The following is a 22,713-nucleotide window of genomic DNA, read 5'->3' on the forward strand; positions in this document are numbered from 1 at the left end:
ACCTTGCGACCCGGAGGTTTCACCTAGTACAGATTTCATTAAGGAGTGCCTAGGGCCCCCCTTTCACGTGGGCCGACTGTGGGTCGAACCAGATCAGATCAGATCATAGATATCGCCAAACCATCGGGCGGGCGAAACAAACCCAGGAAAAGCTTTTGGCATACTCGTTTTGGCTTACAGGGCAAGAATATGCGACGCGAGGCAAGTCTACCCGCGCCCTCGCCGCGCAGGAAGACGGAGGAGGGCCGGGACGCGCGCGGGGCTCAAAGTATGCCCTCCAAGAGCGAACTGAAGGGCCGTCGAGTAGCTACTGGTGGATAAAGGAGACCCGGCCGGGGAGGATGTCTCCAAAGGCCTTCATCACGTGTGGGAAAACCTGTGCTGTTATTCCGCCTTCGAGCGCCCGACGGGGGGTGCGCGTCCGGCGGGTACCCTGTGGGCATCAGTTTCGTCGATCTGACCCCCATTCGCACGCAGCATTGCTCTGTTTTAGTTAGATTGCGTCTCCTCCGGACAAGGGTGCGGCGACGACGACGATGGGGCCCCCAATACGGCGGCCCTCCCACCAGCGGGTGCGCGCGCGTCCAGATTGAGCCTAAAAGGAGAACGTTATACGTGCATGTGAAGTTACGGGACCGGGCAAGGCGATGAGGGATTCAAATACTGTCGTCGTCCGCCTTGCCTTGGGAGTTGTTGGCAGTATCGAAACTTCACGGCCTGGCAGCTCAGCTTCTCTTCACTATTATTCGCTCTTTATTTACGCCGCACCACACCGCCTCCCTGTCAACATGTACAAGTCAACTCTCCTTGCGTCGCTGCTCACAGCAGTCTCAGCTCATCAGAACCTGCACCAGTTCTGGGTTAACGGTGTTTCTCCCGGTTACGAGATCGGCATCCGTCGCGCGCCTAGCAACAGCCCTGTGGTATGTCACGTCTCGACTTTCTAGAGCCGAACACGCATCACTAACGACGCACCTGTGGTATAGGTTGATGTGAAGAGCAACGATATCGTGTGCAACGTCGGAGGCGACAAAGTGCCCTCGGGAGTGCAGACGATCGCGGCGCGCGAGGGCGACGATATCACCGTCGCCTGGGACACGTCGAGCCATCCCGGACCGATCACGCACTTCCTGTTCGGCCCCGTCGACAGCGCCGCGAGCGCGTCTGGCGTTGGCGCTGGCTGGTTTAAGATCGACGAGAGGAGCTACGTGGATGGCCGCTGGGCCAACGAGGTCATCCAGAGCAACGGCGGCAATTACACATTCAGCCTGCCGTCCTCGCTGAAGAGCGGCGAGTATCTGGTAAGTTCTTCGGTCCCCGCGTCGAGCGGAAGAGCAGCTCCACGACCACCGTGCCCGTGCTGACCCCCGCTCGTGCGTATAGCTTCGCTCCGAGATGCTCGCGCTCCACGGCGCGCAGGACCTCGGCGGCGGCCAGTTCTACATCGGCTGCGCCCAGCTCAAGATCACGGGCAGCGGCGGCAACTGCTCGCCCACCATCTCGCTGCCCGGCGCGTACAAGGCCGAGGATTCCAACATCTACATCCCCAACTTCTACTATGGCTTCGAGCCTACGAAGTACACGGCGCCCGGCGGCACCGTTGCCACCTGCAGTCGATAAGCGCGACTACGACGGCATCGCGGAGGAGTCGTTTTGCTGGATGCATCGGTGCGTAGCATCGCGACATAGGTCGACACGAAAACTCGGGCATATATGCCCCCGGATTGTTGGCTTTCCCCCATTATTACTTCAGATACTGTAAATATTTATTCGGCATCACATATAGGTTGCATAAGCCATGAAGAATGGTGTCATTGTACATGAATAAAACCTCGACATCTACATCTCGTGTCGTGATCTTGTAGCTTTGATCCATCTACGTGCTGCGCCTTCGTCTGAATTTATGTACACGCGTGCATCGCAAATAAACATATTTCCCACGCCTAAAACTCGCTACTTACCTCTTACCTGTGCATCGCTTAGTAGTCCACCTCATCCTCGTCATACTCTTCTTCGTCGGTAAACCGTACCCTCTTGGGAGTCAGTTCCTCCGCGTCTTCTAGCTCTCGCTTCTGCGCCCCGTGGGACACACTCCCGACCTCCAGCTGCTGGAAATCGTCGGGGAGCTGCAGCGAGCTGGGCGCGTTCGGGCCGGCCGTCTCGCTGAGCAAGCTCTGCGCGGGGTCGTACTCCTCCGCGTTGCTCCCGAAGTCTCGCTGCGTCTCTAACTCCGGGTCGTATCTCACAGTGCCGCCTGGGGTCCTCGGGCGTGCCGTGGAGGTTGGCGACGGAAGGCCGTGCTCCGCCGCGGGCACCGGCGACGGAAATTGCGGCTCGAACTCGGCTGGCTGTGTCTCTGGCGTACGGCGCCTGGAAATTGAGGTCTCGTTCTCATATCTGAACGCCGTGGGCCGGCTTGGCGGCGCTCCCGGTGATATCTGAGGGGAGTCGAATCGCTCAGGGTTCGAGCCTGTAGGTTCGTCGAAGATGTTATCCTGCCAACCGTACTCATCCGCAGGAAATATCTCCAAATCAACCCCCTCTTTGTCTTCGTCTTCGTCTTCCTCTTCCGCCTTGATAATTAAGCTGTCATTAGAACCCGGATCCACGGACTTCGATTCACCCGCCTCTATCACCGAGTATTCCAAGTCGTCTTCTTCCGGTTCTATTCCCTCGCCCTCGGGTGTCGTTTCGGGGTGGCTTGTCGCCCAATGCGGTTCAGGTATTCTTACAGCTACAGGGCACTCGTCGGGGTTATTCCCAGTATACAGCTCATCTGGGGCTTGCTGTGGAGGGAAGATAACGGAGGGGGCGTGAAGGTGACTGAGTGCATCTGGCTTGTGGCTAGATTTCTCACTAGGGACTTCGAGTGCCATGCGCACGATGTAGCCCGACTTCTCGATGGTTTGGTGAGCGCACGCGGCCATCATGGACTCCCTGTACGCGTCGATACTGTAGAATTCTTCGAAAGGTTCCCAAAGAAAGTCGGTGGAGGCACTCGGCTCGGATTGCCTCCGCTGAATGAGTACCTTCAAACGCCGTAGAAACTCGCGCGAGACGGCATAGGCGATATATCCGGTCGCCCACCTACTGTCAACATCCGCCACGGCGAAGGTTTCGGAAATATCCAGCTCGGGGAGATGGATGCAGCCTTCTACCAAAATCCGGTGAAGTCTCTGCACTATGAATTCTCTTCTGGACTCGTAGTCGTCGCGGAGGGGGTCGATGATGGCTAGCTGCGTCACCCGCCGGTCGAAGAAATAGTGCGGTCTCGCTGCCTCGACGGGGATCGGCTCGACCTGCATTATTATCGTGACCCAAGTGTCGTCGATCCAGATGGGAAGGATGGTGAACTCGCGTTCGCGCATGCCCTGGAACAGCGGGTTGATCTCGATATTGTCGAAGTTGTCGGAGAAGTCCCGGCGGATACTCTCGACCGTCTCCCGGAAGATGTCCCTTTCTCTTGCGAAGAGACTGAGGTGATCGGCGGCCGGCGTCGATACAATTCTCTGCTGAGGGAGGTGGCGATGCTCCCAGAACAGCGCGGCTCTCATGCTGATGGGGTCGACCGGCCGGTCTCGCGAGATCTGTAACCGATTCATGGCACCCGCTTCTCCCCTGACGCGCAGCACCACCCTGTTTACGTCCGGGGCCAGCGCCGTGCCCCAGCCATAGTCGAGCCAGTCATTTCGGATAACTCTAGCGGCACATGTCGGCAGTGACGGGGCCATCGTTCTCCAAAGGGTGGCGTAGGATAAGAGGAGTACGGTACGGAGGTATCCAGGTGTCTCAAATACGTGCCGGCGCTATTTCGTGTTAGTCCCGATGGCAACTCAACTGTAACGTGCAAATCTATGATCTGCTGCTGGTCATGGCAATGCTAACAAATCAAGTTGGAATGAGAAGGGGACTATCGCTTTAATATTTGCCGGAAACATGTTCAGGCGTCGAGGTATTCCTTTGAGGCCTTTGTTGACGGCCAGCGAAGGGACGACGAATGCGTTAACAAGGACATTGTGAAGGGTTGGTTGTTCAAATACGCACTCGAAGTAGGGCAACAAGCGGAAAGAAGGAGAGCAATATTACTTATCCCGTTGTCTTGCAATACACAACCACGAGTCGGCTTTGATCCCGTATGCCCTCGGCCCGTAACGGGGGGTGGCCTCTCAATCTGCGTTGATAAGAGTAGAAGGGAAGGGCCGGATAGTAAGAGGCAGCGCGATATCCGGTAAGGGTAGAGAGTCTTTGTTTACTTTCGGTCATGTAAAGGCTCTTGTGTACACATGTCCCCATCACGGCGTAGTAGTATCATACCCGCCCACCTCCTGGTAGCGAGGTATTCGAGGGACTGATCGGAATGGCACCTAACACCTATGTAAATGCGCATCAACATATCAACATCGGTCAGAATGTGCGTAATCCAGTGGTATCATCTTAGGTGCGGGAGGTGTTGCTTAGCGGGTTCATACACGCCATGCATACCCGAAGGTCGGCACTTGATGAAGTGCCAGTTGCCCGGGATAGACGGCTGCCACAGGCCTTGGTTGACGAGTCCCCTCCTACGAAGTACGAATTCTGCTTTAAACGGTATGATAACAACTGTAAACCCAAAGTTATCGATCTAGTATTACCCTAGGCCTGGTATCGATGTCATCGGTGTAATTGCAATGCAGACTATATATAGAATCATCGTGGCACATGCTAGTATAATAGTATGCATGTCTCAACAGGGCCACGTGGCAGTCCAAGTATAATAATGCCTGGGTGTCTTAGAAAGTTAACTAGTTTGCCATCCCGTTGTCCAGGCGCTAAGATATCTACCATCCAAGTTACCTATACATGGGAGGTCTGTTGTGTAGTCCTTTAGACACGGTTCTTAGTTCCGTCTTCCACCTGCGTAATACCTATGGCCCATAAGCTAGGTAGGTAAGTCAAATGGTCCCGTACTATACTTCCTCACATACCTAATGTCTCCCACCACACCTGCGATGTCTGACGCGTTTACTACACGGGCAATATTGTATAGTATTATTACATAGCCATACACACTTGCTATTCATCAACAGTTTAGTAAGCTTTTTCTCGTGGCATTTCTCTCTTAGCTAACCTCCACCTTAGGTAAGTGGGTACATGGGTACTGCACACTGTTCTGGCGCCTTGGCTTAGCTTATCAAGAGGTATCTTTTCTCCTGCCGTCGACGTCACATCCATCTCTGCTTTCCTTTCATCGTCATTTCCACCCCGTCCCACTGTCGCTCGCACCCCTTCCAGTCGATCTGTGGTGAATATTGTTGGTGCTATAACCACACAGGCACTCCCTGCCGGTTTCTCCTCATCTAATCCTTACGATGGGTACCGTCGACTAAGTCGTGGTGTGAAACAGCACGCTGGCGTGACCCGGACACCAATACGGGCATATACGTTTCCTTGGCGTGTGCATCAATGGCAAGCCGCGAGACGAAACATATTGCAGCCGCTTCGCTGACTCTCTTGCCAAACGGCACGCCTGATGATACTGAAGCGAGGGGTTCAAGGCACTGCTCTCCATCCATGTACGGCGCCAGGGCCTGCGGTGTCGTCTGGTGTGTTGCCAAGGAGGTCGCCTCGTATACCGCATCGTCGGGTAACTGATAGGTACGTTATCAGCCCCGGACCCGGGCCGGGTATGTGGACCTGTGTGGAATTACCGAAGAGCGCTATGCTGTTTTCCGCGTGCTGTGGCGGACCCTGAATAGGAAGTAAAACCCAAAGATCACCAGGACGTGCAACAAGACGTATACCGTCATCAACCCAAAGTTACGCCACGTGTGTCGCGCATCCATACCGAGGCCCGCCAGCGCCGGGTTCGCTTCCGAGACAGGGCAATACCGACAACCACTCGTCTCGGCCGCATTCTCGAGGTATCCACGCATGCGGTCTACGTAGGGCCCTAGATACTCGCCGCAAGTTTGGTTACTTCGCTCGCGTGGAACATCGATCTGCAGGATCTCCACAGGGGAGCAGGTCACGCCGGCGCCGGCGAGCCCGGCTACCATGACGCCCTCGACGAAATACGTTAGCGGAGAGACACGGTACATGAAAATCCAGAACCTAGGGAGCTCCGCCAGCGGCACTAGTACCCTACGCGCGTGATCGTTAGCATTCCTCGCCGCCTCTATCGACTTCCTTCCACTTGATATGCCGATTTTGTAGAGCACCTACCCGCAAAACACTAGGGACAGCCAATACAGCAGCATCGCAAGCTGCACCGCCAGTTCGGGGCGCGGCATCGCCACCGCCAGCGCCTGGCATAGCGTTGTCGACCAGAGAAGAAACATCCATACAAGCGTAAACGTCAGCCCCCCTCGCTCCGCCGTCCCAAACGCGGCGTCTCCGTTGCGGTATAGGCCCGTGGGGTAGTACCACGCGACAAACATGGGTAAGGCGATGAGAGTCTGCCAGAAGAACTCGACGAGCAGGTTGGAGGCAACGAAGACGGTCCACGAGTAGGACTTGGAGTGACACTCCCGCGCTTCGAAGATCTCCCTACCGTAGGCCGTCCGGGTCACGACGAGCTGCCCTATGCCAGAAAACGATTGCATGATAAGAAATACAGAGAAGATCAAGCTCGTCAGACCTTGGATGTCGACTGTTATGTCCCAAAAGGAGACGCCATTGAGGAAAGCCTAGATCAGGTTAGTAAGCTCCCGCGATCGTTCGGGTATACAAGTCCCACGGTTACGTACCAAGCCGATACACAAGGTGCCCTTTGTGAATAGATAAACCGGGTCTCGCCATTGGTCTCGAAATGTGCGCGTCGATACGACGATAAGCTGCGAGAGGAGAGACGCGGCGTACTCATTACTGTCCTGTCGAAACGGCGAGGGCGGTTTCTGTGAGAAACTTTGCTTCAGGTTTGTGAGCTGCTGAAGAACGTCCCGCCTCTCCTGGCTACCTTGCCATATCTCGGGCCAGCCACGCCGGTCCTTATCACCGGACGTCTCTGAATCCGGCGTATTACCGGTTACGTCGAGCATCCATTCCGCCGGGTTCTCCTGCGGCCGGCACTTCCTGGCTCCGTGGCTCTCAAAAAAATTAATCAGGGTCGAGCCGCCGGGGCCAATGTCCCCGAAAAACAGAGTGGACCCCTCCCTGTCCAGCAAGAGGAGACGGTCAAACATATCGAAAAGCTGAGAAGACGGCTGGTGGATGGTGCATAGGATGGTCTGTCCGTGGTCTGCTAGTTTGCGGAGGAGCGTACATATGGACCACGCCGTCTGACTATCGAGGCCCGAGGTTGGCTCGTCTAGGGCACGAGAAGGTTAATAAAATGGGACAGCGGGCTCGGTCATGAAGTTTCAATAGCGGGCATACCTAAGAACAATAACAGTTCCGGCCTCGCGACCATCTCCACCGCAATTGACAGTCGTTTCCGCTGCTCGATGTTCAGACCCTCGCCTGGAATGCCGACCACGGCATCGGCATACTGGTTCATGTCCATGATATCCAGGACCTCCTCGACAAATTCGAGCTTTTCGCGCGTGTCATTCCCGGGGTGTCGGAGAAGCGCGCTGAACTGCAGCGCTTCACGGACAGTAGTGGTGGGCAGATGTATGTCTTCCTGCTGCACGTAGCCCATCCTGCGCTGGAAACTAGCATTGCGAGTCTGTCCGTTTACGTACACATCTCCCATCGTCCACCCGGTCGTGGTACGGTCAGCCAAGACGTTCAGCAAGGTCGTTTTCCCCGCGCCAGTGACCCCCTTACAGATGGGGTTAGCATTGTATTACTGCAACAGGGGCGACTACACGGGGTCGACTTACCATCAAGGCGGTCAGCGATCCGGGTTTCACCCAACCGTCGATGCTTTTCAAAATTCTGCGCGTGCCTTTCTGGACCTTGACTTCGTAAGTCAAGCTCTCCCAGAAGAACACACCGGCCTGAGGGGTGGCTGCGGATGAGAGGATCGGCCGTTCGCTTCTTCTATTCGATTTACGGCCATCAGCGAGGTCGTCTGCGGAACGGCTACTCATATTGCCGCCACTCTCCTCGTCTGGAGACTTGAGATTCCGATCCAATGCTTTTCGTCGGAAGATGAGGACCTCCCCTCGGGACTGCTGTGCTGGGATGAACTCGGCCGCCAGGAGATGAAGCACAAGGAAGGCAATCATCATCGCCAGCACTATGCCGAGATTCCTGAGTCGCAAACTGTTATCAATGACGATGTCTCGTTGCCATTTCCACAGGCTAGCCTTACCTCCAGAGGTGCCCACTGACATATCCGTATTTTAAGGAGAGGTATGCGCTGCCGTCAACCTCCTGCTGACCGCTATTGCTGGCCACGGCCGCGCAGATGCGGTCACCTACTCCCACTTCCTCGTACGTTGGGCCATCTGGGACTGTTGTCGAACATACAAACTTCCGATTATGAAGCTTCTCCTATTAGCCATGTTGAACCTTGTGATAGTTCCCGACTCGACTAACCTCGTTAATCATCAAGCTCTCGTAGGTATAAGCAATTGGATTAATACGCCAGAACCACCCGAGCCAGGGCACCATGTAAGCCGGAGGGACCACAAAACCGGTGTATATGACGGTAAGCAGGGATAAGATCGATACGGGCGTCATAGTCTGCTCCCTAGTCCGAGAGGCCGAGCCGATCATGCGGAAGAGCATGGACATGGTCAGGATATTCGCCAGCATAAATAGCCAGTACGTGAAGAATGCCGGAGCTGTTCTGCGGAGGTTGGCTAAGAAGTAAAGGGGGATATGGAGCCCGAGGGAGATCCCAAACTTAGTCGGCAAATCGCACACGAGCGAGGCCAGCCGCTCGGTAAACGGGTGGTAGAACGCGTAGCGGTGATGTTTTTCGACGATGGGGCGCTGCGCCCACATCAGAGAGACCTACACAGCATCAGCCCGGCCGTACGATAGAAGATGGATACTATGGGCTCCCGTGTCCCGTTTTTTTTTTCACCTCGTAGGCAGGGGCGAAAGCATTGATCATCAGGGCAAAGAAGACCACTATCGACCGTTGCTGTAAGCTGTCTGTCGTCTCTTCTAGGCCGTAGAATACGCTGCCGACAATAAGCCCGAGTATAGTGTTCGCAACGACAGCAGAGATGGCCGGTGCCTTGGCATTGGACAGTCTCTGCAGCGCTCGGCGGAAACACACGACGACTTGCATCCAGATCGAGAGAGGGTAAGTCGGCGTCCGACCCCTGTGACAGAATTCAGAATGCAACGCGGCACAACAAACGGGCGTACAGGGAGACATACCTTTCCTGCTTGCCTCTAGCATGCTCAGCACGGATCGGGTGTTTTGCCTCAAAAGCGACGATCTGATCGCCCAGCATCTCTGCCTCCTTGCTCTGCCTCCAGACTGCGGCGAATTCATCTGGCAGCCGTGGAACTTGGTGTTCGTAGCCCTCGCGAACGACACGTTCCTCGGGGTTGGTTAAGGACGTTAAGAAATCCGCAGTGGTTGTGCGACTGGACTTGACGAAGCCGAGAGCGGTAAAGTAAGTACTAGCTGACTCCGCCGGCCCGTAGTATATCTGGCGGCCCTCATACAGGACGGTCACCAAGTCGAAGCACTAGAAAACCCCGGTCAGTACGATGCACAGCCGGAAGAGGTGGGAGGATATGGCGCAGACTTTGTACATGTCCTCCGACGCCTGATACAGGCTCATCGCTACGGTGCACATGTCTGCATCCGTCGACTTTCTCAGTATATCGACAACATGCCGCGCAGTCGAGCTATCTAGTCCGCGTGTGCTATTGTCCCAGCACTGGATCTTAGCGCCGCCCACAAAGGCTTCCGCGATACTGGTCCGCCTCTTCTCCCCACCGCTGATGCCTCGAATAACCGCATTTCCGATGCGAGTGTCGATGGCCTTGTCAAGAGAAAACAGTGCAAGGATGTCACCGCACTCGTGGGCCCCCCCGGCCGGATCCCGGGTTGAAGCGGCGAAGCTCAGCGTCTGGCCGAGCGTCAGCTCCGGGAAATGAACGTCGAGCTCGGCGAGATAGATGCGGTCCCCTTTGCGTCGTCGGTGCATCTGCCGGTACGAAGTCCCTATCGTCCAAACGTCAAACCAGCCGAGCAGACAGCAGTCGAGGAGAGGTAATTTTACCCTGGTAGTTAATAGAATCCTCGCTGCTGAGGTGGAACCCCCGGGTTTCGCCCGAGAGCGTTTTCAGAAACGTAGAGCATCCGCTTCCAGGTCGCCCGAGCACTAAGAGCATCTGCCCGGGCAGAATCAGCCCGTGGAAGTCCCGCAGTATTGGCGTTCTCTGGGAGGAGCGAGTCCTCAGTCGCCTCGTCACGAATCTCAATAGAGAAAAGGGATACGAAAGGATTGTTTCTTGGAATGCATCCGACGCAACAAATCCGTAGCAGTAAAGATCCCGGAACGACACGCCGATTCCCGAACTGTCTTCCCGCTGCGATAGGTGTTTGTCTCCTCCCATGACGTCGTCCAGATCGTCTGCTTCTAACATGGAAAAGGACAAGAACTTGCCCTGTGGGTAGACAACCACATTCTAGGGAAGGCCGAATGCTCCTAGAGGTAGGTAAATGGCGATAAGGGGAGAATCCCAGGGATCGACCGCAAACGCGCGCCGCAGGCCCCTAAACCGTTCTGGCTGGGTGGTGGATGCAACGTGCCGCAGCTGGACGCAACGGGACAGCCAACGGCGCAGAGGGTAGGTAGTATGGTGCCCGACATGGGTTTGATCCTGCGGTACCCCTAGACTCACTCCCGTGTGCTCGTTAAGATGTCGGAAACGCCAACTCTCTGTTATTATGTTGCATTGCATCGCTGCTCATATAGACTAGGTAGGTGGACAGTGCCGAGACGACATCACATATGAGCCGGGGCTCGCAAAATAACCCTCTATCGAGAATCCTCCGCCCACTACGATATTACTAGGAACGCCGTCTACTGTTGCACTGTACATATTATAGCCCATGTAAGGTGGGCAGGCTGTTGTTGCCAACAAGATCGTCTCACATGAAGATCGGCTCGACCAGCCGGCAAACAGGCTCGTTGACGGACCCTTTATTGAGAAACCCTTGTCCGCTAGCATGTCAGCAACACTCGTAATCCTTGGATAATAACATAGATGGATCCCCAGCTTATACCGAATCCATACAGCCCAGGTACTCGAAGCACCCCAGACAGACACCATCAGGCCTGGCTGATGCCCCCATTGCTCAGATCTCGCGATACTCCAACCGGCATATTTCGTAGGTGTATAACTAGTCTTTAGGTATTTGCCATACCTATGCGTTAGGAATTGCTGCTTACCGAGTTACCAAGCCTGCCTGATCCTCACGCTCAGTGCGCCGTGGTAGAAAGCTAACCAGCACCTCAGAGCCACCCCATCTCGCAGCGGCTCGAGCGCGTCCCCACCGCGCGAACACCATGGCCCTGGTCTCAGGCATTGCCGATCTTGTCTCGGACGTATTCGGTCAGTACCTGCTCATATTAATAGTCCCCACGAGCTGGTCCCGAGCGCCCGGGTCCGGGTGCTAGGTTGCCAGCAGATCGGGCTGACCGCGTTTCTCCCGCGAAAGTGGTGTGCTCGCCGATCGCGGTCCTGCACCACCTGCGCGCCGGCAGCGTGGCGGGCTTCGCGTCCTCGGTCGCGCTGTCGCTGCTCGCCTACGCGGCCGTGATCGCCGCGCGCGGCAGCCTCCTCGGCTGCCCGCGCGCCGCCTTCGAGCCCGACTCGGCCTTCTACCTCTGGTCCGCCGTCGAGTTCAACCTCTGTAAGGCTCCACCGACCCGGCCCCGGCCCGTCCGAGCGCGCCGCGTGCGCTGTTCTAACGCAGGTTTCGGCAGTGTTTTGCCCCGTAGCGCTCCTCTCTGCCGCGTCGTCGCTCAATAGCTTCGGCCTCATGCTCCCCGCGCCCCCGGAGGCTTTGCCGGGGCCAGGCACAGACGGCGGGTAAAATATGGCGCAGAGGAACTGATGTGTTTCTCACATTGTGATTTCTTTTCAGAGCAAGGTCTCCTGTGGTTTGGGCTCATCATGTGTTATGCTGTATTACCTCTAGCTAGCTAATAAGGCCAAATTTGTTGGACCGCAGAGTGTAGGTAATGATTCTCACATCATTCATTAGCTACAATATATTAGTCGGAAATACCCGCTGGGCATCATACACGCAGCATGTTGAGGCAATACTGCCCACGGCTCCCGGCGATGCTCATATATACCGAAGACGGAAAGTGAATATACTACATAATGATGCCGTATGTACTGCGCGACCGCTATAATATACAAATGCCAAAAACGTCGAAGTCCGCGATGCGTTTCTGTAGCAGGATACCGTGTATCCGCCCATTCCCTCTCCCATTTTGTATACACCGATATGCCCTCAACCGCCCTATGCTTGGGTCATAATCATGATCGTTGCCGCTCGGGCCTTTTATCTCCTGAGCGACTTTGTGCTCTCGCTGCGATGTTCTCCTTGCACGTAGGCGTGGTAATTGTCGACGGACTGCAGCTCGACGTACGTCGACGCGCGGGTCTCTTGACCCCGATTCGTCTTCCCCTGGAACCGAGTCCCTTTGCGAACGAAGGAAGCGAGCGTGTTCAACGTGCCCCTGGGGACCTGCGGCAGCTCACCGGTGGGGATTTTCCCTGGAGGGTCCGCGCTGCCTTCGGAAGCGGACTTGCCGCTTAATTTGGATCTGGGGCCCAGGTAGCTCACTAGAGACACCCAGAAGGACTCTGTCTTCGCCAGGAGCCCTCGGAATAGGACGAATATTACCGGCATGCAGCAGCAGATGATGCCCACGTTGAGCTCGGCAACCCTATATAGGTGAGGAGGTAAGAAGCTGATACCTCGGTCAAGAGGGGCTGGTATGTGGAAAGGAGCTGCACTCACGCCAATGGAAATGTATACATCGAATACCAAGTGTAATCCGGAAGGGGGAGGAAGATGTCCTCAAATCGGTAGACAACACCCGCTACGGCGAATGCAGAAGCTCTGAGCGACTGTTAGCACCGGCACACATAACCTCGCGCTCCGGAACGGGCAGACAGAACTGACAGGAACCCCGTGAGGAATATGCCGGTCACACCTATCCTCTTCTTGGGCGTGAGGTTCAGCTTCCGGACGACGATGATCGGGATGGCGAGAACGTAGAAGTCGGTCAAGGCGCTGATGAGCCCGGCGGCAGCATTCAAGTTCAGGTAGTTGACGCCGCAGCGCTCGTTGTAGCTCGTCGATACCCATCCGCCATCGCTGCTCCGCGGGAGGCAGTAAGCCATGACGACGGCGGTGCACGCGCAATAGAACAGGATCATCGTGACGATGCCGGCCCAGATCATGACGCTGACGCGGTATATGGGTTGGAAGAGCCGAAAGTACAGGGCGAAAAACGACAGCTTGATGAACATGGCGGCGAAGTTGTAGAGGATACCAAGGACCAAGAGGGACTGCAACGAATAAGTATCACGTCGGCCTCAACGTAGCACGGCGAGAGGGTCGTACTTTGAGAAATTCTTCATTTAACGCTATCACTGGAATATCCCACAGATGGCGACCCCAAGTATCATTCAGAACTGGGGAATTAGTCTCGAATTCACCATCAGCTGGGAAAGGTCCGTCGGAGGCTCACATAGTGGTATCAACATGCAGGAGAAACCTATGGTAAACGCCTGATGTTCGTTCCGTTAGCGTTCGAACGGAGATAGCTACGGAGCCAGCTTACGGCAGCGAGAACACAGAGGTCTGGCAGCACCGATACGTTAGCAAGACGCCCGTTCACGGGGGGCCGTTGGTGGTGTTACACACAGTCGTCCGCGCCGAAGCGCCGTACTACTATCAGCCGAACATAGACACGCAGCACGAAGAACAGGACCATCGGCGGCAGCGTCGTGTACACGGACAGCCTGCCGATCCAGGACTGCGACGGGGGGTCGACGAAGTTGGGCAGCACCCCGGGCGGAGGGACGCCTGCGGGGATCTGGGACAGGTCGATGCCCGGCGGGAGGGAGTCCATGTCTTCGGATCGTTTCGCAGCCGGTGGTCTATGCCTCTTGCCAGCAAACCGGGAAAACCAAGATGTCGAGGAGAATGGCAAATCGATCCGATCACAGTCCGCAGGGAGCCCCGACTAGAAGAGGAAAAAGGCGGGCGGGCGGAGCAGTGGCACCGTGGATAAAATACTCTGTCCTGGTAGGATCGCGCGAGGGGCCGGCCGCCCAAGAGGGCATTAGAAGAAAGGGCTCCTATCAGGCTTGTGAGGAGGATGCGTCGGACGGGATACCAGCGTGGAGAGACAGGGGGGGAGGGTGGCAGGGCAGGGAATGTGGTAGTAGTCCCCGCCGTCCTATACTATACGGAGCGATGCTAGAAAAGGGTTGCGTCGAAAGGATTACCTGACGCCATACACGCCGTAGGGATGCATTACCAAGGAAGCAAAGTCTGCATCAGCTACAACCCACCCGACCCCAGTATAACGATGCTTGCTCGGCGAATGTAGACAGGCAGGTTGGCTCGAATAAGAAGGTAATCATACGGAATAGTAACCACAAAGACAAGGGAGGCGCACGTACACGCTAGGCACAGCACATGCCGAACCGACCCTGGTGATGCCGGCTGCATAGCACGTATAGATCGCCGCGACTATACTTGGCTGTACCGGACCCACGACAACACAATGTTGAGGCTCCGTGAGCGTACTTAATTCATCATGTCTCCCATACGCGGTTCAGGGTGCTGCTATTTCCATAGAATCTCCCGAGAGTCGCCCGGTCTCTAGGTTGTCGGCTTAAGTGTGTTTACTCCAGCTGCAGAGCCGACCTAGTCCAAGTCTCGTTAGTGATTTTGCGTGTGCCCACGGCGACACAGCAGGTCAGGCCCAGGATGATACTACCCCCGGCGGCGCAGGATCCGGTCACGGGCCTGTTTCTCGTCGGAGCCCTCTCGGTCGTGGCCCTCGTCTTCAACTATTTCTACTACGCCTACCAGTATCACAAGGCGCAGCGGGGCAGGGAGGAAAGCCAGTTGCCGCCAAAATACCCAACATGGCTCCCCTATGTAGGGTCTGCTATTCCCTACTTGCGGGACGGCCCCGAATTCCTTAGAAAGGTCACGTAGGTTCCGCCCACCTTCCAGCGGCCGCCATCGAAGGCTACGGCCGCGGCTTCGGGCGCGCTCGGCTAGGTTCCCGTGCTAAATCTCTTCCCAGCTCGTATGCCGGACAGTTGACCTCGATCCGGGTCACCTTCCTGCCCGGCTGGGATATTTACTTCTTCCAGGACCGCCACACCATCAGGGAGATCTGGAAGAAGTCCAATCTGATGAAGTCGGTCAGCCTGCGTATCTTCTTTTACCGATACATCTTCGGGATGCCCCAACGGTCGGTGGCGATGTATTACGAGGATGATTCCGGGCCGTTCCCCAAGCCATACCCCGGCACTTCCGTGCCGCCGGAGAAACGCATCCACCACACCCTGTACGAGGGGACGCACCAGGCCCTGGCGGGGTCGGGCTTCAACCCCACGCTGCAACGCTTTCGGGCCGCTCTCCTGGCGCGAGTCGCCTCCATGGGCTTTGCCGAGGACTGGGCGGAGATGGAAGATTTCCAGCGCCTGATCCTGCACACCACCGGTCAATCGTTCGTCGAAGCGATCTTCGGGCCCTCTCTGCTCCGCCTGAGCCCGACCTTCATGGACGACCTGAAGGAGTTCAACCGAGCGGTCCCGCTATTCGCGAAAGCGACGCCGAGGTTTCTCATCCCGCACGCGTACGCGGCGCGGCAGAAGATGCACAACCATCTGAAGCGATGGTATGCCTACGCGCGAGAGCATTTTGACGAGTCCAGTATCGGCGCGGACGGCGACGCAGACCCGTTCTGGGGATCGGCCTGGATGCGACACCGACAGAAGACGCTAGACAAGATCCAAGACGACGACACCCTCGCGGCGTCGGATCTGGGTGCAGCTTGGGGGTAGGGCTTGCCCCTCCGGTCCCGTTGTGCTGACAGACATAGGCTAAATTTATACATAACTAGGTCCGTCGTTAACCTCGTTCCCTCCACCATCATGGCCCTAGTGCACATCCTGCGTGACGAGAGCGTCCACCAGCGGGTGATGCAGGAGATCGAGCAAAGCGTCGGCGACCGACCGCTGGCGGACATCGACGTCAAGGCGCTCTCGGAGAACCAGCTCCTGTCCTCAATCTACGCCGAGACGCTGCGGCTCCACGTCAAGCTGAACACGGTGATCAGCTCGCAGCGCGCCGACCTCAAGCTCGGGCGGTGGTGGCTGCCGAGGGGCAGCATCGGCCTGGTCAACTCCCACATATCCCACATGGACGCCGCGTTCTGGAACACCAAGCAGGGCGCCCACCCAGTCGAAAGATTCTGGGCCGATAGATTCCTTCGCGACCCCGCGGACCCTCTCAGTGGCCCCATCAACCCGGCCTATCGGGAAACGCAAGGCCTCGGCGACGCCAAGGCACACGTGAAAGAGGAGGAGACGGCCAGGGACGGGCCCTACTTCTCGATGGAGGGCCTCGAGGAGTCCTGGGTGCCCTACGGAGGTAAGTTTTCCACGCCGCCTGTGCCTCTCTCTCCCCCCCCCCTCCGCTAACCGGATGGGCGCGCAGGGGGACATTTAGTATGTCCGGGCCGGTTTCTAGCCAAGAGCGCCATCATGTTCACCTGCGTGCTGTTCTTGCGTGAGTTCGAGGTAGAGCTGCTGTCGGAGGTGGGCGAGCTGTGCTCGAGCAATTTCGGCATTGGGACTGAGGAGCCGAAGCGCCCGGTGAAATTTCGCATCAGACGGCGGCTGGGGCGCGAGGACCGTTAGGGACAGCGCAGCGCGGCAGCTAGCTGGGAGATCCTAGGCCGGCGTGATTCGAGGGAACAGGCACAGCAGCTTCAAGTGCCGGGGCAGGATGATTCGCAGAATGATTCGCAGGACAGGATGGGATGGGATGGGGCGAGGGAGGGCGGACGGGCGACGGGCGACTAAGGCCGGCGGGACTTGGAGCGGGGGCACAGCCGCTGCCCCGCCAGCGTATCTGGTGCCGCTGGTTGGTACCCGTAACCGGTCCCTGTGGTTAGCGACGTGGTGCCCTAGCTTGCCCCTAACTTAGCCTGTCCCTTTACCTACCGTATAGGGGGTCTACCCCCTAGCTAGCCTGTGGAGCTAGTCCCTGGGACTAGTCCCGAGCCGGTGCGTTAGGATTCGCACCCAGACACTTCAGCATACATGTCAAAAACATAAGGCCGGTGCTATAAGTCTTGATTGTTTCCCACCTTTTTTTTTCCTTCCGAGGATTTGAACTCGGGTTTAATACTATTCTTTCTATAGCCACCTATTTCTGGACGCTATAGCAACCACATTGTTGCGTAGCATTTGGATCTCTCCTGTGCAGTCGTGTGTGGCGGTACTCCCACGAGGTCGGGATCGACCCAACATAGGTAGTACCTGTGTATGTAGGTATGCGCCTACACACTGCATACATGCGCACCGCAGCGCATCTACCTACATGGAATACACACATGTGTGGGGAGCGCCCACAACCCACCCCGATGCCTGTCCCAAACCAGTGCAACCCATACATTGCTAATTATACCCGGCGTGGGAATCGAGGTGCGCGTTTACCATCTCCGCGTTGCGTTTTCCATGGAACTCGACGAAGGATAGGGGTTAGGTGTGGGTTGCAGTGGTTTTAGGCGTTACTATACTGCCGCCCGCAGAGGTGGCATATGCTATATGCTGTACGCATCCCTCTCGGGAAATAACTTACTACTCACCTTATTAGGCACTTCTCCCTCTCGGCCTGCGGCGAAGCGATAGGGGAGCCGGCACTATCGCCAGCCTGCTCGCCGTCTGATCCCTCCTCTCCTCGGTCCCGTCTCGGGTAAGCGAGTTACAGGCACAGTAGGTAGACAGGCGTATGACACAATCCAATGGGGTGCCAGCCATTCCCAACGTCTCCGCGCGACGAGACACATACGTAACTAAATCACCTATCCGCACACACATACGCGACCTATAGTCTTCACCATGCCCCTCTTCCTGTCCGCAGCAGAAAGTCTAGAACTTCGCTGCTATCCGGGTACGCCTAGCGAGATCGAGTGGACCGCCGCCGACGTGGAGCCCGACAGGGGGGGGGGCTCACTGCAGAGTAGGTACCTACATACTTAGGCTCGGCTGTGCCTCTTTTTTTGGGTTTTCCCTCCCCTCTTCCTCTTCTCTTCACCACACACCCGCCATCCTACCAGCCGGTGGCTCGATCGACCCTCGCTACCGATTCCTTCGTGGCGCGAACCGAGATTAACAACCCGATCTGCCGCCTAGGGGCGCAGCGAACCCGCACGGTGCAGCCGCCCGTTGTGTACCAGCGACGCACGCGAGGCAAGGTCCAGCCATGCAGGCATCGCCAGCTAGTAGTAAGCAGGGGAGCAAAACGGGTTTTCGGGCCAAGGGCCACGGAGTGGCGGGCATGGCGGGCGTGGCGGCGCGCTCTTGGTGGCGTCGCCACGGCAGGCTAATAACACTTCGAGAAGCGGCCGGTGTGCGGGTGTGGTGCTGAGGGAGTCGATAAGGATCCCCTCCCCTCTTGCGCAGGCTGTTGGGTGAGAGAGGCCGACCGGGTCGAAGGCTTCCCGATGGAACGATCTCGCTACCGCGTCGCCCAGTACGCTGTGTGCCAAGCGGTTGGCTTGCTCGCTTCGCGGGAGTCTGATAGGTCGACTTGCGACGTGGAGGATAGGGAACATGGCTCTCGTGGAGGAAGGGAGACCGGACAAGCCTGCGTTGTCGCTGCGACGATAATATATACCAGCAGCACCCGAAGTCGCATTGGTTGACACCTGACCGAGCCTACTGCTACCTATTCGTGTGTGAGGGTGTCTACCTTGTATGCTCGCACACCTCGCGGTGCCGTCGGCGGATGGACGACGGACGATGCTGCTGTTGTACTACGTAGCAGTGGATCGGCGAGGACGCAGCCCAAGGCTCCCGTAGGCACGCTCACTGGCGCTCCCCTCGCCGCATTCGACGCTGCCTCTGGGTGGGTAGAAGCTGTGTACGGAGAGTCGTGTAAGGAGCTGCAGAGTTGCAGCGTGGTCCTATTCGAGTAGAGTGGTGTCGACCAGGTTGCCGGATGGGGAAGTGTGGGTAGGCAGGTAGCCGCATCTTCCTGCGATGTGTCTTCGACGCAGCAACCGGAAGACCACCCATCCATCCGCCAAGCCCGCATACCAAGCCCGTGTCTTCCCTCCAAGCCCTATCCGGATTGGTTCTGTCGTCCGCCTGCTGGTAAGAGAGCCAGTCGGAGACGGGCCAAGGGTTGTGTTGCATCGCCAGGAATCGTAAGAATTGGAACTTCTTCCTCCCTTGCCGCACACATGCTGATTGTGTGACAGGTTGCCGCCTCTCTCATCTCTGATCTCTCCGCCTAGGAGGTCGTTCTATCAGAGCACCCAGTTGGCTACGGGCACTCCCCTCCACCGCCCGCGTGTGGCTGGGCTCGTCTTCATGGGCGCCACAGACATCCCGGCCAACGGGTCCTGGTGCTGCCCATTGAGAAGCCGGATATTCGAAACTTGTCTCTCCTCGTCGCTTCAACCAACCTATAGTGGATATAAGCCTTGATTCGTTGTGTTGTATGTCATATACCTAGCCTTCTTGGCCCGACCGTCCCTATTGCGAACATGATCGCCGCCCTCGCAACGCTCCTCGTCGGCCTCTCGACTGTCTACTTCTTCTCCCGCGCCCTCCTGCATTTCACCCAAGATGCCAGGGAACCGCCGGCCGTCCACACCTCCGTCCCCTTCGTCAGCCCGTTGATCGGCCTGGGACGAGAAGGCTTGAAGTTTTGGGTTGCGCGGAAGTGAGCCTCGGCGGCCAGTATCGCAGCCCTCCTCGCGCTGTGCTAATCACCATGTCTTTTTTGTTGCTAGGCATTTGCCCATCTACACCCTGCGGTTTCCCTTCACCCGGTTATACATCGTGAATTCAACCGCTCTGGTCTCTTCCGTGCAGCGCCAAGTCCGCAGCGTCTCCTTTTCGCCCGTCTTGGTCCGCATGGCTTCGAGCCTCATGGGCGTCAGTAAGCCCGGCTTGGAGATCATTGCGAGAGACTCGCTCGAAGAGCACTCCTTCGTTATGCAGACCCCCAAGGCCCTCCACCCGAGCCTGAGCCCGGGTGCGAAACTCAACGCGCTAAACACCCGGGCGGTCAGCGTTCTTGCCGCATCCCTCGAGAAGTTTGGAACGGCAGAGGAGCCCAGTGTGTTGAAGATGAATGAATGGATTCGACACCAGGTCATGATGGCTACCACCGAGGGAATTTACGGCCCTGGTAACCCGTTCCGCGACCCTGCCATCCGGGATGTCTGGCAGTAAGTATACGTATACATCGCCGTGGGTAGTTCGTGGCGTCGTGACTAACGTGAATGACTCTAGCAAGTACGAGACCGGACTGATTCCACTCATGATGAGCATCGCGCCTGCGCTCACGGCTCGAGAGAGCCTCAGGATGCGCGAAACCCTGGTGAAGCGTTACGAGAGATACTACGACGAGCACGGCTACCTTGATCCCGAGGCATCGGCCTTCATCAAGGACCGTTACGAATTCTTCAGCCGGTTTGGCTTGGGCCACGAAGATATAGCGAGGTTAGAGGTCGCCTCCTCCATCGCGCTTATCGGGAACACCATGCCTGCCACCTTTTGGCTCGTCTTCCACATCCTCTCAGACAAGGCCGTCCTCGAGGACTGCCGCGGGGAGCTCTCCAAGGCCCTCCAGGAGCACGACGGCGTCTGCACATTCGACGTGGGATACATGAAAAGCTCGTGTCCCATCTTCTTCTCTACCTTCCAAGAAGTATTGCGGTTTCACGGCATCGGCGTGTCGGCTCGGGTAGTCACGGAAGATGCCACGATCAACGACCAGTATCTCCTGAAAAAAGGAGGCATAGTCCTGATTCCGGGAGCAGCTCAGCACCACCTTTCATCCGCGTGGGGAGAGAAGGCCGACACCTTCGACCACAGACGTTTCGTCCCGGAGGCCGGCAGCCGGAAGCGGCGCTACGACCCCGCGGCCTTCCGCGGGTTTGGCGGCGGCTCAACGCTTTGCCCCGGGCGCCACTTCGCGTCTACCGAGATGCTGGCCTTCACGGCCTTAATTGTCCTACGCTTCGAAATCCAGCCGCGAAGTGGCCGCTGGGTCGCGCCCACCACGGCCAAGTCCAATCCCGGAACGTCCGTCGAGCAGCCCGACTACGACATCGACGTCGAGATCCGCTCGCGCGACCACCGGAGATGGGCCGTCACCATGTCTGGCTCCGACAAGCCGATGATGATTTCCGCCGAAGACATTGCTGCCGTCGGTGCGGAATAGGGGGGGCGGTATGTATGCTATGAGCCGAGAAGGCCCTTAAGGACGCGATTTGTGGCCTAATGCAGGGCCGGGAATGCAAATGAAAACCGAAACGTGATAGGAGATAAAGCGAACCTGGCGCCAGAAGCTTGGAAACGATTAAGACCACTACGAGTTAATAACATGTCTCCCATAGTATAAGAGCACACTTGTTGCCCCTCTTCTATAGTCAGACGGACTACGGAGGTAGTTTGTAATACTCACTTGCTCACGGAGCCCTCTGGACATCACTATATACCACTAGTAGGTAATAGTATTTCTCTCTTATCTCGCAATGTACGCTGCGGTATATCCGTTCTCGGCCTGTTGAAGGCGCGTAGTTCGACAGAGCGCCACGACAGGACCTACCTGTATTCGACTCTCAAGCATACGCTTCCAAGGTGCCCCGACCTAATGATAACTATTATTGGATTTTCTTCTTTTCTCCCTCTTCCCTCCATCTCCTTGGACGAACCTGCAAGGGACCCTAGCGGTACTCGGCGCACACCTTGGCTGTTGAGACCGTCGCCGTGCGCGACACCGAGCCCCGAGAGGAGATCACGCAGAGCTATTTGAAGCACCTACCCCGTCCCCTTGTCTCGCGTGTCAATACATGCGCCTACTAACGACGCGTTAACCCCTCGCGCCACTCACCCAAATGTCCCACTCGGCCTCCCGCAAAAGGAGAGACAGGAAGAGCTTAGGAGCCAGTGGGGGTTCACTTGCACGTGCTCGCTGTGCCGCGCATCGCCGCGACTAGCTGCGGCAGATCTACGGCGGGCTGAGCACAGACGGCACCGCCGCGGAGGCTAGAAACCTCACGGCGGGCGCGGTGGTGGCGCTCGCGAATGAGGTGCAGACACTAGAGCGCACCGAGGAGCTCGAGCCGCAGCTGCTCGTATACCACGGCACGGTGGCGTGGGCGTGCATGAGGGTAGGCAACAGCAGCGGTAAGAAGAACGACAGCCTCGTGCGCGCCCGGGGCTACGTCGACCGGTGCGAAGACATCTAGCGCCAGTACGCAGGCGAAGACGAGGAGGATTACGAGAAGTACCTCGCCAAAGTGCAGCAGCTGAAGCACGAGCTAACGCTGAAGGAAGCCAAGGTGAAGACAGGAACTTTACTAGTGTAAAGAGACGATTGCTCAGTGTGACAAGTTACTACGATATACTAGGCAGAAACTCGAAAAGGATATACTTGAAGATCACTTCGAGAAACCTCACAGCCCCTGGCCCCCCTATTCGCAGCTTTTCTTGAACACGCTTACATCTATTTTGAAGTATCGAGGGACACGGCGTGAAGATTTGCTCCTATAATATTAAAATGTCCTCCCGTCG

At 57.0% G+C, this 22,713-nt stretch overlaps 6 protein-coding genes across 6 annotated transcripts; 4 read left to right on the forward strand and 2 right to left on the reverse strand.

Annotated features, from left to right (window-relative positions):
- Positions 1-788: 788 nt before the first annotated feature.
- On the forward strand, positions 789-1,620 carry GGS23DRAFT_598899 (glycoside hydrolase family 61 protein; the record flags this gene model as incomplete). The annotated part of the gene is made up of 3 exons (XM_051518852.1): positions 789-923; positions 987-1,301; positions 1,384-1,620. 3 exons carry the CDS (start codon positions 789-791, stop codon positions 1,618-1,620), a joined length of 687 nt encoding a protein of 228 aa, XP_051369728.1.
- Positions 1,621-5,010: 3,390 nt separating this feature from the next.
- On the reverse strand, positions 5,011-10,623 carry GGS23DRAFT_578363 (ABC drug exporter AbcA). Its single transcript, XM_051516987.1, has 11 exons — positions 10,116-10,623; positions 9,636-10,057; positions 9,259-9,575; positions 8,957-9,200; positions 8,464-8,883; positions 8,237-8,412; positions 7,803-8,175; positions 7,354-7,741; positions 6,726-7,285; positions 6,202-6,665; positions 5,011-6,120 (listed from the first exon to the last, which is right to left on the reverse strand). The coding sequence occupies exons 1-11, from the start codon at positions 10,480-10,482 to the stop codon at positions 5,697-5,699; spliced, it is 4,155 nt and encodes a 1,384-aa protein (XP_051369729.1). The 5' UTR covers positions 10,483-10,623; the 3' UTR covers positions 5,011-5,696.
- Positions 10,624-10,812: 189 nt separating this feature from the next.
- Positions 10,813-12,127, forward strand: GGS23DRAFT_578382 (uncharacterized protein). The gene is made up of 5 exons (XM_051516988.1): positions 10,813-11,070; positions 11,139-11,230; positions 11,304-11,454; positions 11,561-11,755; positions 11,829-12,127. The coding sequence occupies exons 3-5, from the start codon at positions 11,409-11,411 to the stop codon at positions 11,936-11,938; spliced, it is 351 nt and encodes a 116-aa protein (XP_051369730.1). The 5' UTR covers positions 10,813-11,070; positions 11,139-11,230; positions 11,304-11,408; the 3' UTR covers positions 11,939-12,127.
- On the reverse strand, positions 12,123-14,442 carry GGS23DRAFT_578385 (uncharacterized protein). Its single transcript, XM_051516989.1, has 7 exons — positions 13,790-14,442; positions 13,707-13,726; positions 13,614-13,653; positions 13,487-13,557; positions 13,043-13,431; positions 12,878-12,979; positions 12,123-12,803 (listed from the first exon to the last, which is right to left on the reverse strand). The coding sequence occupies exons 1-7, from the start codon at positions 13,995-13,997 to the stop codon at positions 12,416-12,418; spliced, it is 1,218 nt and encodes a 405-aa protein (XP_051369731.1). The 5' UTR covers positions 13,998-14,442; the 3' UTR covers positions 12,123-12,415.
- On the forward strand, positions 14,437-17,277 carry GGS23DRAFT_578391 (cytochrome P450). Its single transcript, XM_051516990.1, has 4 exons — positions 14,437-15,093; positions 15,189-15,950; positions 16,014-16,543; positions 16,610-17,277. Exons 1-4 carry the CDS (start codon positions 14,864-14,866, stop codon positions 16,810-16,812), a joined length of 1,725 nt encoding a protein of 574 aa, XP_051369732.1. The 5' UTR covers positions 14,437-14,863; the 3' UTR covers positions 16,813-17,277.
- Positions 17,278-19,382: 2,105 nt separating this feature from the next.
- Positions 19,383-21,808, forward strand: GGS23DRAFT_578396 (cytochrome P450). The gene is made up of 3 exons (XM_051516991.1): positions 19,383-19,849; positions 19,920-20,360; positions 20,425-21,808. The coding sequence occupies exons 1-3, from the start codon at positions 19,671-19,673 to the stop codon at positions 21,356-21,358; spliced, it is 1,554 nt and encodes a 517-aa protein (XP_051369733.1). The 5' UTR covers positions 19,383-19,670; the 3' UTR covers positions 21,359-21,808.
- Positions 21,809-22,713: the final 905 nt, after the last annotated feature.

The sequence above is a fragment of the Durotheca rogersii genome (genome assembly GCF_024521655.1).
Source record: "Durotheca rogersii strain YMJ 92031201 chromosome Unknown GGS23scaffold_20, whole genome shotgun sequence".
NCBI classification, from domain to species: Eukaryota; Fungi; Ascomycota; class Sordariomycetes; order Xylariales; family Xylariaceae; genus Durotheca; species Durotheca rogersii.